The sequence below is a fragment of the Rousettus aegyptiacus genome, unplaced genomic scaffold (genome assembly GCF_014176215.1).
Source record: "Rousettus aegyptiacus isolate mRouAeg1 unplaced genomic scaffold, mRouAeg1.p scaffold_m13_p_5, whole genome shotgun sequence".
Lineage (NCBI taxonomy): Eukaryota > Metazoa > Chordata > Mammalia > Chiroptera > Pteropodidae > Rousettus > Rousettus aegyptiacus.
The window spans coordinates 89,160,017-89,175,627 of record NW_023416308.1 but is presented as its reverse complement, the minus strand read 5'-3'; the positions used below and the strand labels follow the sequence as shown (position 1 = coordinate 89,175,627).

The 15,611-nt window shown below is 42.5% G+C and overlaps 1 protein-coding gene across 3 annotated transcripts in view; it reads left to right on the top strand.

Moving 5' to 3' along the window:
- The first annotated feature begins 3,322 nt into the window (after positions 1-3,322).
- Positions 3,323-15,611, top strand: part of SERGEF (secretion regulating guanine nucleotide exchange factor) — a 181,393-nt gene continuing 169,104 nt past the window's right edge. For 2 of the 3 annotated variants that reach the window (XM_016139512.2, XM_016139515.2), the window contains exons 1-5: positions 3,323-3,430; positions 7,185-7,320; positions 8,488-8,643; positions 9,591-9,685; positions 13,852-13,912. In XM_016139512.2, the coding sequence (XP_015994998.2) occupies positions 3,371-3,430; positions 7,185-7,320; positions 8,488-8,643; positions 9,591-9,685; positions 13,852-13,912 (508 nt within the window). In that variant the 5' untranslated portion in view covers positions 3,323-3,370. Of the gene's footprint in view, positions 3,431-3,893; positions 4,110-7,184; positions 7,321-8,487; positions 8,644-9,590; positions 9,686-13,851; positions 13,913-15,611 lie in introns of those variants that run through there. The other variant, XM_016139513.2, reaches the window with a different exon arrangement.

Below are 15,611 nucleotides of genomic sequence, written 5' to 3'. Positions count from 1 at the left end.
TACTGGAGTGCTGCTCAGTTTCTCAGCTTCTCAACGGCTGCTGCTTTCAGCCATTTCTTAGCCTCCAAGTCACTGCTTGCTAATTAGCAAATGCTTCAAGCAGAAAAAATGTGCCAAATATAATCTCTCAGCTTCCAGGTATTGGCCTTTTAAGTTCTGGCTGCTTTGATAGTTCTCCAATGACTTGAAACAGATTTTAAAAATATTTTCCCCAGCTTTTCTAGTTGTTTTGATGAGAGAATCAGCCTGCAGCTAGCTAATCTGCTTTCACCATAAGCAGAAATCTGTCCTTGGAATAAATCATTTAACTTCTTTGAGCCTCAGTTTTCTTGTCTACAAAATAATTATGACTCTAACAATACTTATCTTACCACTAAAATTGAGAGGATCAAATAAGATAACCTAATGGAATAAGTTTCTTGATCTATATGGCCCAAAATACTTTGTTTTTCTCTTATGGGGATACAAGACATCTGAAAGTGATACCATCAGGTAGTTTAAATCTGGTGCTATTCAGGAGCTGCAAATCAACTAGGCTGCTCATGGGAAGAGCGAGTCAGTGGCATGTACATAGTTAAAACAGTTGTAACATCTCAATACTTCCAAGAAATTATCTTAAGAGATGTAATATAATAATATAACTGTAAGTTAGCTAAAGCATTGCTGCATGTTCACTCAAGGGGTAAAACCAGAAAACAACTGTATTCTCTCAGACCCTTTCTCTATTAAAACTGGCTCTGTGGGTAATTCCTCCTTGCCCCTTTGGATGAAATCTCAGGTCCTGGCCTTGAATTTTCTGCTCACTCTCAGTCCTTAGCTTCTAATCTCACTCTCTCTCTCTCTCTCTCTTCAGTATTTAAAAGTCCAGTCTATGTAAAAGTTCAAAACATTAAACTTTATCTAAATTTAACAGTTTTCTTTTTCTCAAAACCAAGAAAGGATGGGGTGTGCTTAACTTCTTTATTTTCTTGCTCCTCCTTGCCCACTCACTAGGTTGCCTCTGGCTCCTCCAGAGTTTGGGAATGGTAATGGAAAAGAATGGTAAGAGTAAAAAGTTCTTTTAAATCTGATACTGTTGTGAGTTGGCATCAGTGCTTTCTGTACTTGGTTAAGTATTTAGTGCTGACTCATTCTCTGTGGGTGTTTTGGAACACTTTTCCACCTTCTCATTTCTCGAGATCTCTTGGTATGGGTAAATGTACCTCTCCGACTGGGCTATTGAATTCATTTTCCTCAGCCTCTTGTGGTCACCTCTCTTGGGGTGTCACTTCACCCCTCTAGAATTCCCTTGGACAGGATTCAAGACCATCCCCTGGCCAAATTGCTTGTGTATGGGACACACTTACATAGAAGATACTCAGACATTCTTTGTCATGAAAGACTCTGGGCATGAAAAAACTCTCCAAAGCATCAACTATCAGAGTAGTTATCTCACTAAAAAACATTGGACTTCTCAGCACAAATTGGACAGCAGCCTGCTAGGCCCCAGTCTGAAGGGATACATACCAAGCTCTCTAAGTAGCCTAGCTGAAGCTTAGAGATGAGATGGGTGAGACTCACAGCACATGGACAACTATTGTCGCATATCCCTATTGTCGCATATCCTATCAGAATTCTCTCAGCTTCTCCAACCTCTTTCACAGACTGGAAGTCATACAGTGGTTTCTAGACACCTTCACAAGTTATGTTTGGTGGTCTTGTACCTCACTTTATAATGTGAAAGTATTGGCACTTAATGCTGGCACTTAATGCCTTTGGGGTCTTGGCCCAAACTGAGACTGGTAGGGTCCCATTTTTACATCCTATTACACATGTCGGAAGGGAATGGTCAGACCAAAAAAGTCCACTCTTATAAAAAAAAATCAACAAACATGGTATAATTTTCACACATCGAGGTCTCCCGAGTTTGTATTTTGCTTGGCATGGTCATGGATGTTCTAAAGATACCACAGACTGGAGAGGTAAAAGTGAGGTGCTGCCCTCAAGTGGTCACACAGGTAGAAACAACGAGAAGTGTGTGGAGTGAAACAGGGAAGGGGTGTATTAAGAGCTCACCCGACACTTTTCCAGGGCTCCCAGGCATAAAGGATGACGAGTACTGGAGGCTCGTGTCAGCAGGGCGGGGGTCGAGAACTAGTGAATATGGATTATCATCTTTAATGTGAACTCATATGTACCAATAATATAATGTGTGGCTAGGAATATGTGGATTATGTACAAAAAATACAAAAAAGTAAATAAAAATCACCTGTAATCTGCCACCCCGAGGGTGTGTGTGTGTGTACACGTGTGTGAATGGAAAGCTGGTATAATTCTTATTTTAATGACATATCATGACTATTTCCCTTACTTAATATCTTCTGTATTTTTAAATGGCATTTTTAAAGTATTTCATCGCATGGCTATGCCATAATTTAATCAATTTATATTTGGACTTTCAGGTAGTAAGTTCTTTCCTATTATATGTAACCCCATAATGAATAACTTGCAGTTTAAGTTTTTATGCACAGCTCTGATTATTTTGTGATAAATTAACAGAAGTGGAATTACAGGATAAATATCTATTTATCTATCTTATATTCCTAATGTGCATTGCCACATTTTCCTTCCGGAAACTTGTATTTATTTAGCTCCCACCAAAAGTGTATGCTAAAAGTCATTTTATATGAAAATCTTTGTTGGGTAAAAATTATTTGTTATTGATGATCAGAATCAGGCCAGGGCCATACTAGGAATACCGAAGGCCAGAATGCGGCCCCCGCAGGAATCTACAAGAACTAGCCTCCTCAGTTCAGTGTCCCGAGGTGTAAGTTCCCGCTCTGTGCCAGGCACTGAGGGCGACATCAACGATGTAAGACGCCACACTCGCCTACGAAGACGCTCCCTCAGATTTTGCAGATACACACCAAAATAGGCCCAGTGACAGTATGGCCTAAGACCTTGGGGCAGGACCCTTTCTTTCCTCCCCTTCCCAGGCTCCGTTTCTTCCCCATCCAATGGTGACGCAGTTCCTGCCCTGTCAGCCCCACTGGGCTGTCGTGGGGCTCCAAGGAGACAAAAACGTGAAGGGGCAAGGTGCATTCATCTAGAATTATTACTAAAAATAAAGAGCGAACCACCCTGCAAGGCAGGCAGGCAGGCAGGCAGGGAGGAGGCCGTGGGCAGCGACGCTCAGGGCGCGTCGGGGCGGGGCCGCTGGGAGGTGGCTCGGGAGGCGGCACCAGCGCGCAGCCCTCCGGCCCCGCCCCCGCGCCGGCCCCGCCCAACCACAGACCCCGCCCCTCGCGGGCCCCACGCCCCCACTCTTCAATCGTCACCAGGAGGGCCCCGCCCCTAACCCCTTCCGGAAGCGCTCGCAGAGCGTCCCCTCATGGAGCGCGAGGCTAGCGCCGCCGGGGCTGCCGGAGCCACAGCCGCGCTCTTCGCCTGGGTATGTGACTCCGCCCCCCGGGCCCGGGCCGGGGCGCGGGCCGCTAGGACTCGGGGCTCTGCCGCTGGGAGCTCATGGGCCTCGGCGTGGGCGATCCTGGGCTGCGCGGCCGGGTCCCAGCCCAGGTCTAGCTCTGGGTTGGACGATCCTGGCCGGGATCGGATGATAAGAGGGAGAGGAAGGAAGAGTCTTCACGGCATGGCTTAGGGGTCCTGCTGGCTGCTGGGGTCCGGACCCGAAGGGCTGCGGTGCGGTGAAAAGAACCTGTCTCCAGGGCAGAGCGTCAGGTTCCGCGAGAGCTCCAGGAAAGACAGCGTGGAGGGCTCTGACAGGACGGGATCGCCGGGTGTCACAGCCCTGTGGTACCACCTGTGCTCCCCACCCACCCACTGCCCGGAGGATGGAGGCCTTTCTCCAGCCCTACCTCCCCGGCGGGAGCAGCCTTCGATGTGAGAGGCCTGCGGTGTTTGGCGGTGCACCAGGCGGAGACCCTGCATAGTTACTGATATTGTTGTGACCGGGTCTTGCCTGTATGGGAGCGTGGGCATCTGCGCTGGTGTTGCTTTGACAGGAGCACTGAGACAGTCATCTTTTTGTGTCGTGGCTGGGAGAGAGGGGGATCTCTGCACAGGCGTGTGTGGCAGACACCCTACCAGATGCACGAGAACAAGCAGACATGGTATCTTGTAGTTCTTCACAGCACATATCCTGATTGTAATGAAATGTATAATTTGTTAATAGCAGTCTCCTTGGCTAAAATGTAAGCGTCATAAGGGTGGATACTGTGCCTGTCTTGTTCACCGTGCCTAGCTTGTGCCTGGCACATTGTAAGGTGCTCAGCAAATATTTGTTGATGAATGAATGAGTACCTGTTGTGTATGAGCTGTGTGTTTGCTGGTCTTTTGGGAAAAACACAAGAGTGAAACTTCCAGCTGTTGTAATGGGTTGGGAGAGAGGGAGAGAAATAATGCCTATATTGCCGTTAAAACCAGTATGTATTGACTAATTTAAAAATGCTAGTTATCAGTACTAGGGAGCACTTGTTGAATGTAAGGCTGCAGACTGGCAGAAGAGAGCGCTATAGTGTGGCCTGAGGTAGGCTGGCTGAGTGTCTTTGAAGTGGGGGTGATGGTGGGGCTTGAATGTGTGCCTGGGCTGGGTGTTGTCTCTGGCTTTTCCCAGGCCAGAGACTGGGGTCTCTATGGACAGAGGATATATCTGACAGAAAAAGCCTTTCAGATATGGCCATGTTTGTACTGAAACAAAAAGGTTGTTGAACCTAACCCCACTGCTGTGCTTGGAGGCCTGATAGTGTTTTCTTCCTGCTGCTATATCTGTGTAGAGGGGTGTATTAGTTAGCTAGAGCTGCCATAACAAAATACCACCGACTTAGGGGCTTAAACAATGGAAATTCACTTTCTCACAGTTCTGGAGGTCAGAAGTCCAAGATCAATGTGTCAGCAGGTTTAGTTTCTTCTGAGACCTCGCTCTTTGGTTTGTAGATGGCCATCATCTCGCTGTGTCCTCATGTGGCTTTTTCTCTGTGCAATAGCATCCTTGTGTTTCTTCTTATAAGGGCACCAGTCATATTAGATTAGAGCCATGTCTTTATGACCTCATTTAACCTTAATTACTTTTTTAGAGGTTCTATCTCCAAATACAGTTTTATTCTGAGGTACTGGAGTTTAGGGCTTCCACGAATGAATTTTAGGGGAACACAAGTCTGTAAAAAGAGGAATTTTGCATATTTTGGAGTTGTGTGTGTATGTGGTATCTGGAGTGTTTATAAGGAAGGGAGGCCAATACAGCTGTAAAGATTGTATTAAAAATTTGTTTTGTTTTGCTTTGACATGGATTTAGGGCTTCTTGCTGCATTACAAAAATTTGATACCATAACTTGAATCCACAATGCCAGTGTCTGACTTTCTGTTCAACAGTGTGTAGCCTTGGTAATGGGGCAGCCACTGAGATCTCAGGGCTGTTGGAGAAATCCTGTGCATTGCCCTCACTTCACACCATGCAAGCTTTTCATTTGTTCTTTCTTTGGGGTCTTACATTCATTCACTGTAAAATACATGTACACTTCTTCTGGCCAGCATAGTTTCAGATGCAGGGGAAATAGCAGTGAGCAAAACAAAGTACCTGCACTTGTGGAATTTACTGTTTTAGGAGATAGACAGTAAACAAGTAAACATAAATGATGCAATGACAGGTAGTGCTATGAAGAAACATAAAGCAAAAACAAAAAGGAGGTAAAGTGATGGTGTGCTATTTAAGATATAGTCATACAGTTAGCTGCCTGCCATGTCAGCTCAGGGTTGGGTTACCCTATACCCTTTTTTTTCTTTATTCTTAGAGACACAGTATGGTATAATGAAAGGAGTGGGCATCAACTTATTGCCTACCCAGTTATGTGACTATGGAAAGTTACTTAACCTTTCTGATGCTTAGTTTCTTCATTTGGACAATAAGAGCGACAAGCCTGTCTCCTCTGTTGTGAGAATTAAAGGTGAATGGTCAGGACACAGAGAAGCACTCAGTTATTGGTAGCTATTATTGTCCCTGAGGACCTCTAGAACCTATGTCCCTGCCGTAGCTTATGCTTCCAGCTTGGAGTCCTTGCAGCCCAGGACGGCTGTAGACTAGACCACAAAGGGTGAAAGTTTGTATGTACTTTTTTATAGTTATTTTAAATCACTTTTCCTCGTGTCTTCAAAAACAAACACATTTTAAAGGTTTTATTACTCATCTCTAGGAAGAACCAGCCAGGATTAGGTAGTTAGAGAAATTATAGGGATTTCTGAAATCTTAATAAGATTCTCCTTGCAGGCTTATAGTGCCTTATCTTCAATTTTGAATACAAAAAGCTCTGAAAACCCCAAACTGACCTGACATAAGGCTGTTTATAGTCTTTGCTCACTTACTGTGAGTATGTGTACCGTTTAGTGCAGAAATCATACTGCTTTGCTTATGGGGTTTGCTCCCAGAACTTACAGTAATCTATATGATTTATATACCATATTACTTTTGGAAATGTCTATAAAAATTTGTATCTGGCTGCAAGTGTTTCAGATTAGGGATATGGAAATTTTATTGTATAAAATCATCTAGACATATGATAGACATATTGCCCATGAAGGGGAAATCTGTTTCCTTACAGAGATCTCACCATGTGTATCTTTAAGAGTCACAAATATAGTACTTGGAAAAGCCCTTAGAGATCATTGCCAGCCTCTTTCACTTACAGATGAAATAACAATGATATGCCTTGCTCGAGGGTACAAAATCTTTAACTAACTTTGATTACAGAAAGTCATTGCCAGTTTTTCCAGTGAGGGTGTGGGGAGAAGGGACAAGAATTAGTCCCAGTGTATTTCCTACCCACTTTGTTCCCATTTCCCCTCATTATTTCTTTTCTTAGCCACCACAGGTAATTAGCTTTTATCAGGAGGAACTCCCATGCTGTCCCTAAAAGCAACGTATAGGGGCTGGGGCATTGGAAGGGTAAGGTAAAGAGTGGCATGGGATAAACCGTGGGTGCTAAGGCCTCCTCTCACATGAGAACTGTGGTGTTCCATGGACAGGACCACTGTCCAAGTGTGAGTTGCATGTAACAACTTCTTAAGAATGAGCCTATGAAATCTCATATGTTATAGGCTCTGAGATGTCAGGGTGAGAAAGACAGAGACAGGTAAATAAACATTGACTGTTGTGATCGTCCTACTTTTTCATCCTTGGCTTATTTTAACCCTAGGGTGCAAACAGCTATGGGCAACTTGGCCTTGGCCATAAGGAAGACGTGCTTTTGCCTCAGCAGCTGAGTGACTTCTGTAAACCTGGATGTGTCAGGAGGATCACAGGAGGAGGGGGCCACTCTGCTGTTGTCACGGGTAAGTTTCTTTAAGAATAGATAGTCCCTCATTTCCCCCACTAGGTTGTCATATTGCTATCTTTCAGCCTTTTGTGTTTTGCAGAGGAAACCATTAGAGAAACCTAGGCTGCTGGAGTTGAAGGGACTTCAGAGATCTCGGTTCTTCCTAGACTCTCCTTCCCCTTCTCCTACCGCTAGCCCATTACACAAGTGAGGCTCAGAGAGGAAAACTAATTGCCTAAGGTTACAAGACAAGTTAGTAGTAGAGTTGCAACATATATCACATTTTATACAATATATTGTTATTTAACTTTCATATATGAGTTAGAGGTCTTTGCAATTAGATTGGATATTCCTTGAGAGCAGGAACTTTGCATTTTCCTTAATTTTTCTAGAGTACCTAGGATAGGATTTAACAAGTACTATAAGTGCTACAATACTGTGAAGGAGGGCACATTGCATTCTGGTTAAGAACACAAACTCTGGACTCAAACTGCCTGGATTCAGATCCTAGTTCTGTTATTCATTAACTGTGTGGTCTTGGGAAAATTACTTAATTTCTCTGTGCCAGTTTTCTCGCTGTTGCATGATGAGAAGAATTGGATGAATTAACAGGGCTACATTTTGACTTTTATGAGTACTTAGCACCTTTGCCTTTGTGGACCCCTTCTTTCATAAAGGAATATTAAAAATTATACTTTATAACGACATTGATATAAAGATTAATATAATCCAGGCTGGATTTAGTGTTACGTATTTATTATAAATACATTTATTTTTTCTTATTTTAAAATAATTTAAAATTAAGACATTATGGTTCTCTAAGTATTGTGGATTCTAGGCATTGTACCTTAAGGAAAAATCAGCCTCACAGAAAGCTCTTAGAACAATACCAGGCACATTCTAAGTGCTGAATAAATGTTGGCTTTTATTGTTGTAGTAGATGCTCAACAACAGTGATTGATTGGCCACTGCTGAAGGATTTGGAGTTTCTGTTTAGATATTAGATGGGAGCCCTTTGGCCCTGTACCATTTGGTCCAGCATACTTTAACATACACGCTTATTGACATGGGTGGGAAAAATGTTATTGTGTTTGTGATTCCAAATAGTGAAATCCTTTTGCTCACTTTGACAGTTGTAATTTCCCCCTGTACACCCTGTCACCAAAGCCTTTGCCTTTTGCAGATGGAGGAAGCCTTTTTGTTTGTGGCCTGAACAAAGACGGGCAGTTGGGGCTTGGTCACACAGAGGATGTTTTATATTTTACTCCCTGTAAATCCCTCCTTGGCTGTCCCATCCGACAGGTGGCCTGTGGCTGGGACTTCACCATTATTCTCACAGGTGAGTTAACTCCTAGGTAGATCTTTATCGCCACAAAGGATGTGGGTGAAAAGAGTATCATAGTGGTGATGCTGATTAAATGAAAGCCTCTTGATGTGTTTTAAAACACACAAATGTTCTCTCTGGTTGTCAAGGAAAGTCATGAGTCGTCTTTTGTAAAGAGAGTTTAAACAGTAAAACTTTGGACTGGAAAACTTGCAAGAGACTAGGGAATGAACTAGAACACTTTGATGGCTACTTCCTACCTCAGAAGCTCCTGATAGCTGTGTGGCTGGGGTAATTGATGAGTAATGCCGGCTAAGGGTTACCCATGGGAACGTGGTGGGGAGTATGAGGAACTCAGAGGTTGCCACAACAATGATGGCAGCTTTTTCCCATTGAGAGATTAAAAAAAATAAAAAGAAAAAGGTTGAACAGCATTGTTCGGTCTCTGTGAAGCTGGATAATAGAATAGAATGCAGAGGGCAAAGGGTTAATAGAATAAAATTGGCCCTCTGTATCTGTGGGTTCTGCATGTGTGGATTCAACCAACTGCTGATCAAGAACAGTAGTACAGTATTTTCTTTTCTTTTTTTTTAAGGCAAGGCGACCCTTGGTTGACCTCACAGATTGCAAGGACCTTGTCAGTTTACAAACCCTTATTTTTTATTTTTTATGCCTACAGCACTTGGTCTTCCTAGGTGGTCTCCCATTCAAGTACTAATCAGGCCCCACCCTGCTTGCCCAGGGTGGCATGGCCGTAGACAGTAATACAGTATTTTCAATCTGCAGTTGAGAATCCATGGATGCAGAGGGCCAACTGTATGTATTGTTGTATGCTATTTTATTCCCTTTGCACATGACCTTTGTCCTCTCATTCCCTTTGCTCCTCTCATTCTTTAGCATTTAGCCGTTGTTCACAGGTATCTTACTTCTTAGATTGTGATTTAAGCATTTGTATTTTGCAGAAAATGGGCAGGTTCTATCATGTGGATCCAACTCCTTTGGCCAGTTAGGAGTTCCTCATGGGCCTCGAAGATGTGTGGCTCCCCAGGTCATTGAGGTAAGGACAGCACCCAATATGCAGCTTCCCCGTGACCCGTTAAAGCGTTTCCAGGGTGTCACAGTTATCCCTCCTGAGGCGAAAAGGCTGGCTAGGTCCCTGAAAACCCATGCAGGAGTTAGAAGTTAAGTTGAAAAACTTAGGTTTTTCTGCGAAAAATTAGATTGAGGGGGTGGAGGTTCTGAGTGGGAAAAAAACTCTGTCCTCATACACATTACAAATTTTTGTGAAATAAAACAATGAAGGTAAAATATCTTAAAAAGACATTAATGACTTTTTATAATTCTATAATTAGTAATAATGGGGGTTGCGTTAGAAATAGGTTCAGGTAGAATGACTTACCTAGACACTAAGCCAGGCAAATGGTATAGGCCAGTGGTGTTCAATAGAAGTACAATGTGAGCCACATAGGTAGTTTAAAAATTTCTGGTAGCACCACTTAAAAAAGTAAAGGGAAACAGGTGAAATTAATTTTTAAAATAATAGCTTTATTGAGCTGTAAGTCACATACCATAAAATTTACCTTTTAAAAAATGTATAATTTTGTGATCTTTAGTATATTCACAAAAGCAACTATTACCATTATCTAATTTTGGAACATTTTCATCACCAGGAAAGAAACTGCGTACCCAGTAGCAGTCACTTCCTACCATCCCCTCACCCCAGCTCCTGGTGACCATTAATCCGTCTCTGTGGATTCGCCTATTCTGGGCATGTCATATAAATGGAATTGTACAATATGTGGTCTTTTATGTTTGGCTTCTCTCACTTCACCTTATGTTTTCAACTTTCCTCCATGTTGTGGTTTGTAGTTGAAATTAATTTTCATAACATTTAAATGAATCCAGTGTATCTGAACTGTTATCATTTCCTTTTAGATGCCATTAATGTAAAAACTTATTAACTATATATTTTATGTTCTTTATGTTATACTAAGTTGAACTCTGGTGTACAGTTTTTATGTACAGTATGTCTCAATTCAGTCTGGTCACATTTCAGTTGTTCAGTAGCCACATGTAGCTGGTGGCTACCATATTCGTATTTAACAGCATGAGTGTTAAACAGGACTTCTGGCCCTAGGTCAGAGCTCTTTTCACCACATCATACTTAAAATGTATAAATTTTTGTGAAGTTTATATTGTAAGTGATCATAATAGGACCGACTATGGAATTTTTAAAAGAAATATGCTGGGATCTAAAATGAGTTTTGCCACCGAAGCTGCTCCACTCCTATCTAATTTCCTTGAGCTCTGACTCAGAGTAGGAGATCTGTTTTCACTGGAGAGAGCTGGGTCTGCTCTCATCATTGCTGAATTATGATTGCTGCTCTGTGGGGGTAAGGGTTATGATTTCTAAGGTGTTTTAATCTGTTTGGGCTACTTCAACAAAAATGCCCTAGACTAGGTGGCTTAAACAACAGGCATCTATTTTTCACATTTCTCATGCCTGGAGCCTGGGAAGTACAAGATAAGGCACCAGCAGATTTGGTGTCTGGTTCATAGACAGCCATCTTTTGGCTGTGTTCTTAGATGGCAGAAGAAGCAAAGGAGCTCTCTAGGATCTCTTTTATAATGGCATTAATCCAATTCATGAGGGCTCTGTCCTCATGACCTAATCACCTCCCAAAGACCTCACCTCCAAATACCATCAAATTGGGTAATAGATCTTAATATCTGAATTTCGGGGGGAGAACACAGACATTCAGTCTGTACCACATGTTATGCATGGAGGTCTAGACTCTGTAGTCCCTTTTGTAGGAAGTGTTACTGCTTCCAGTTATAGATAGATGACTTTCTAAGAACCTGCATACAAGTTATAATTAATTTAGCTTAAGTTGCATGATTAAAGAAGACAGAGGAGAACAATGGTTAAAATATGTTAGAAGACAGAATCAGAAGGTAGAAATATTTTGACAGGCTGTATCCTATGGGATAATGGGAGGAATGTGCAATATAATAGAAATTCATTCATTTATTTATATAGCAACTATCATGTATGGATGCTGTGTTTGGGCAGTGGGGACAAAGGTGAGTAAGATCCAATCCTAGCATTTGAGGATCTTATAGTTTAGTAGTACATGTTAGGTATAGAAACACTTAAACGCATCACCATGTTTGAACTGTGGTAGATGCATACATAACCTCAAAGGAGGGGATATTGAACTCTTTCTAGGGGAAGATAGGCTTATGCTGATTCTTGAAAGTTGAGTAGAAGTTTATCTGGTTTGAGATAGGCTGCAAAAGGTACAAAAGAATAAGTACAAATGAAGACATTCTAGACAGAGGAACTGTGTAAACAAAAGTCTAGGAGCATAAAACAGGGAGGGTTGGGATACTGCAAGCAGTTCAGTTTGACTGGATTATAAGGAAGTGGTGGACTACCAGTGGGGAGGGGTCAGTTGGGGAGGTAGTACATGACAAATGTAAGAACAGTGTGGTGGGGAGGGGCCAGGTGGGGCTAGTGGGGAGGATTGAAGGAAGATCACTCAAGAAGCTCTTGCTAAGCATTCAGACAAGAGATGATCCTGCTACAAACTAAAGCCGTGGCAGTGAGGATGGAGAGGAAGGCATGGAGGTGAGTAGAAGATCCTAAAGAGGTTGAATTTCTGTAGAAATCCCTTCAGTTATTTTTGGAAAAAAATTTTTAAAGGACATGTTCAAATTGTATTGGAAGTAAGATTTGGTCTTCCCCAAAGATTGTGGGCTGCCTTAACACATAGTGTCCCTGGAAGAAGGGAGGCCAGAGCCCCTGTCCTTCTTAGGCTAGTCAGCCTGTGTCTGGGATATTATATCCTGTTGTGGGTTCAGTGCTTAGGCCCTGGGCATAAAAGTGACTACGACTGAGATCCTGCCCTTGAGGGCCCTAAAGTTTAGAAAGACACGGTGGACTTGTAAATTAACTAATGTGGTAAAGCTCCATAGGGCTGTGATTAATGCATATACAGTCCCTTCCAAAGAGAGAGACTGAGTAACCAGAGTGTATTTAGAGGAGAGAAACTAAGAGGGGATGACATTTGAAACTGGGGAGTTGCTGATGGAATTGGGGATAGTTAGCCTAAAGAAGAGATATATATTAGTTATCTATTGCCGTGTAATAAATTACCTTAAAATTGAGCAGCTTGAAACAACAGCATTTATTATCTCACAGTTTCTGAGAGTCAGGAATCTGGGAACAGCTTAGCTGGTCTCCGATGAGGTTGCAGTTAAGACGTCAGCCGGGGCTGCATGAAGGCTCAACTGGGCTGGCGGATCTCCTTCCACACGCTCTCACCTGGCAGGAGGCTTCACTTCCTCACCACAGGAGCCTCACTATGGACTGTTCGGACATAGCATCTGGCTTTTCCCTAGAGTGATTCCAGAGAGGAGAGAGAAGCCAAATGGGAAATCCCAGTCATCTCTGAGCCACTCATTACTTCCTCGGTCCTATTTACTAGAAACATGTCACTAAATCCAGCCCATATTCAATCAGAGAGGAATTAAGCTGCAGAGGGGGTCTCAAAGAATGTGAGAAACTTTTTAAAAAACCACCACAAGGTATTTTGGAGAGGACATGACAGCTGTCTTCACATGTTTGGAGAATATTGTCAGAAGCCATAGGTAGATAGGTTTGGCTCCATCTAAGGAAATAAATGGATCAGTGCAAAGATGGAATGGGCACCTTAGGAGGTGATGAGCCTGTGTCACTGGAAGTAGGTATTTGGCAGGATGTTGTGCAGCCATTTCTAGTATTGGTTGGGGGTTGGACTAGATCAGAGATCCACAAACTAGAATCCTTGGTAAATAAAGTTCTACTGGAACACAGCCATGCCCATTCATTTATGTATTGTTTATGACTGCTTTTATGTTACTGTGGCAGAGTAGAGTGGTGTGACAGAAACCATATGGCCTGCAAAGTCTAAAATCTTTACTATCTGCCCTGTGTAGAAAATATTTGCCACCTCCTGGACTGGATGACCTTGAAGGCCCCTCTCCTCCCTGAGAGGCATTGCGATCTGGTATTTTAAGAAGATTTTTGTCTTTTAGGGGTGCATATAGAGGTATTTATGCATGGGCTCTAAACCAATCAGACATGTAATGAGGGCCAGACTGCATTTTCACCGTCAATTACATGCAACATTTTGTAGATGGATGATTCTGAAATCTCAACCCTTTTCTTTATTTTGACAGTTCTTGAGAGAGAAGGTTGTTAGTATTGCTGCTGGACTGAGGCATGCGTTAGTTGCTACAGGTGATCATTTCACTTTTTTTCTTTTTCAATTACAGTTGACATCCAGTATTATATTACTAGTTTCATGTGTACAGCATAGTGGTTAGACATTTGTATAACTTATAAAGTGATGCCCCCAGTAAGTCTAGTGCCCACCTGACACCATACAAAGTTATAGTATTATTGGCTATTTCCCCTCTGCCGTACTTTGCATCCCCATGACTATTTTGTATGATGATTGCCGGGTGGGATGGGGGTTGAGAGGCTGGGTGAAAAAGGGGAAGAGATTAAGAAGTATAAATTGGTAGTTACAAAATAGTTATTTTACTTTTGTTTTCTGTAAGGCATGTAATAAGGAGAAATAGAGTGACATAAGAAATAAGCTTTAAGGAATAATTCAGAGTGTCCTGCTATGTTGCGCTTGTGATTAAAAGGAGGAGACATAAGGCCAAAGTCATGTGGGAAAGGTTTTAGCAGGTAAGGAGGAAGGAAAGGAAATTTTCCAGCTCCTTATTATGTGTTAAGTAGGGGGCTAGGTTCTCTTGATTTAATCAACACATCATTTAATCCTCACAACTATGCAGTGATGTGAGTGAAATTTTTATGTGTGAAGAAACTGGGGTCAGAGAGGCTAAAGCACTTGTCTAAGGTTGCACAAGGAGTAAGGTAGTAAAAGGTGCAGCTAGGATCAGAGTCTGGGCTGATCTGGATTCTAAGGCCTGCTTTCTTTGCTGCGACCGTAGTGCTTTCCTAGTGGATTTTATTGTTTATTAATTTAAAACCTTCAAGGGAACTCGTTTTCTGGACCATGAGCAGGTGACGGATGTAGGGCTGACAGTGTGTGTGTGAGGTTGAGGATGGTGAGTAGAGGGGGTGGTGGCAGGTGGAAGGAAGAGCAGTGACTTTTTTCTTTCTTTTTTGGTCGTTTTTCTGCTCCCACTCCTGTGGGCTGAAGGATAGCCCTAACTGGCTGTGGCAGCTGAGGCCCAAATATTTGGTGCGTCTAGTGTTAGAGCTGGGAGAGGACAGGAGGTGAGGAAGAGTCTGGTGCTGCACTGTGCTGATGGTTACCTGGGGCTTAGTGTTGATTATATACTTTTTAAAAAAAATTTAACTTTTTATTTTGAGATAATTGTAGATTCACATGCAGTTGTAAGAAATAAGCTAGATCTCATGCATTCTTTTTCCAATTTCTCTCAGTAATAGCATCTTTTGTAACTGTAATGCAGCCGCACTACCAGGATGTTTTGTACAGTCAAGATAGGGAATAGTTCTATCACCATAAGGAGCCTCTTGCTGCCCTTTTACAGCCACGCCCACTTGCTACCTGCCCCAACCTCCTATTAGCTCCTGGCAACCACTCTTCTGTTCTCCATCTCTATAATGCTGTCATTTCAAGAATGTTATATTAATGGTATCATATAGTATACAACCCTTTGGAGTTGGGTGTTTTTAACTCAACAGGTTTCCCTGGAGATTCATCTAAGTTTTGAGTATCAATAATGTTCTTTTTATTGCTGAGTAGTGTTCCACGGTATAGATTTACCATTGTATTAGTTCAGGCTGCCATAACAAAATACCACAGACTGGGTGGCTAAAAGAGCAAGAATGTGTTTTTTCAGTTATGGAGGCTAGCATTCCAAGATCAAGGCGCTATGTGGGTTGGTTTCTGGTGAGGCCTCTCTTCCTGATTTGTAGATGGTTTCCTTCTCTCTGTGTT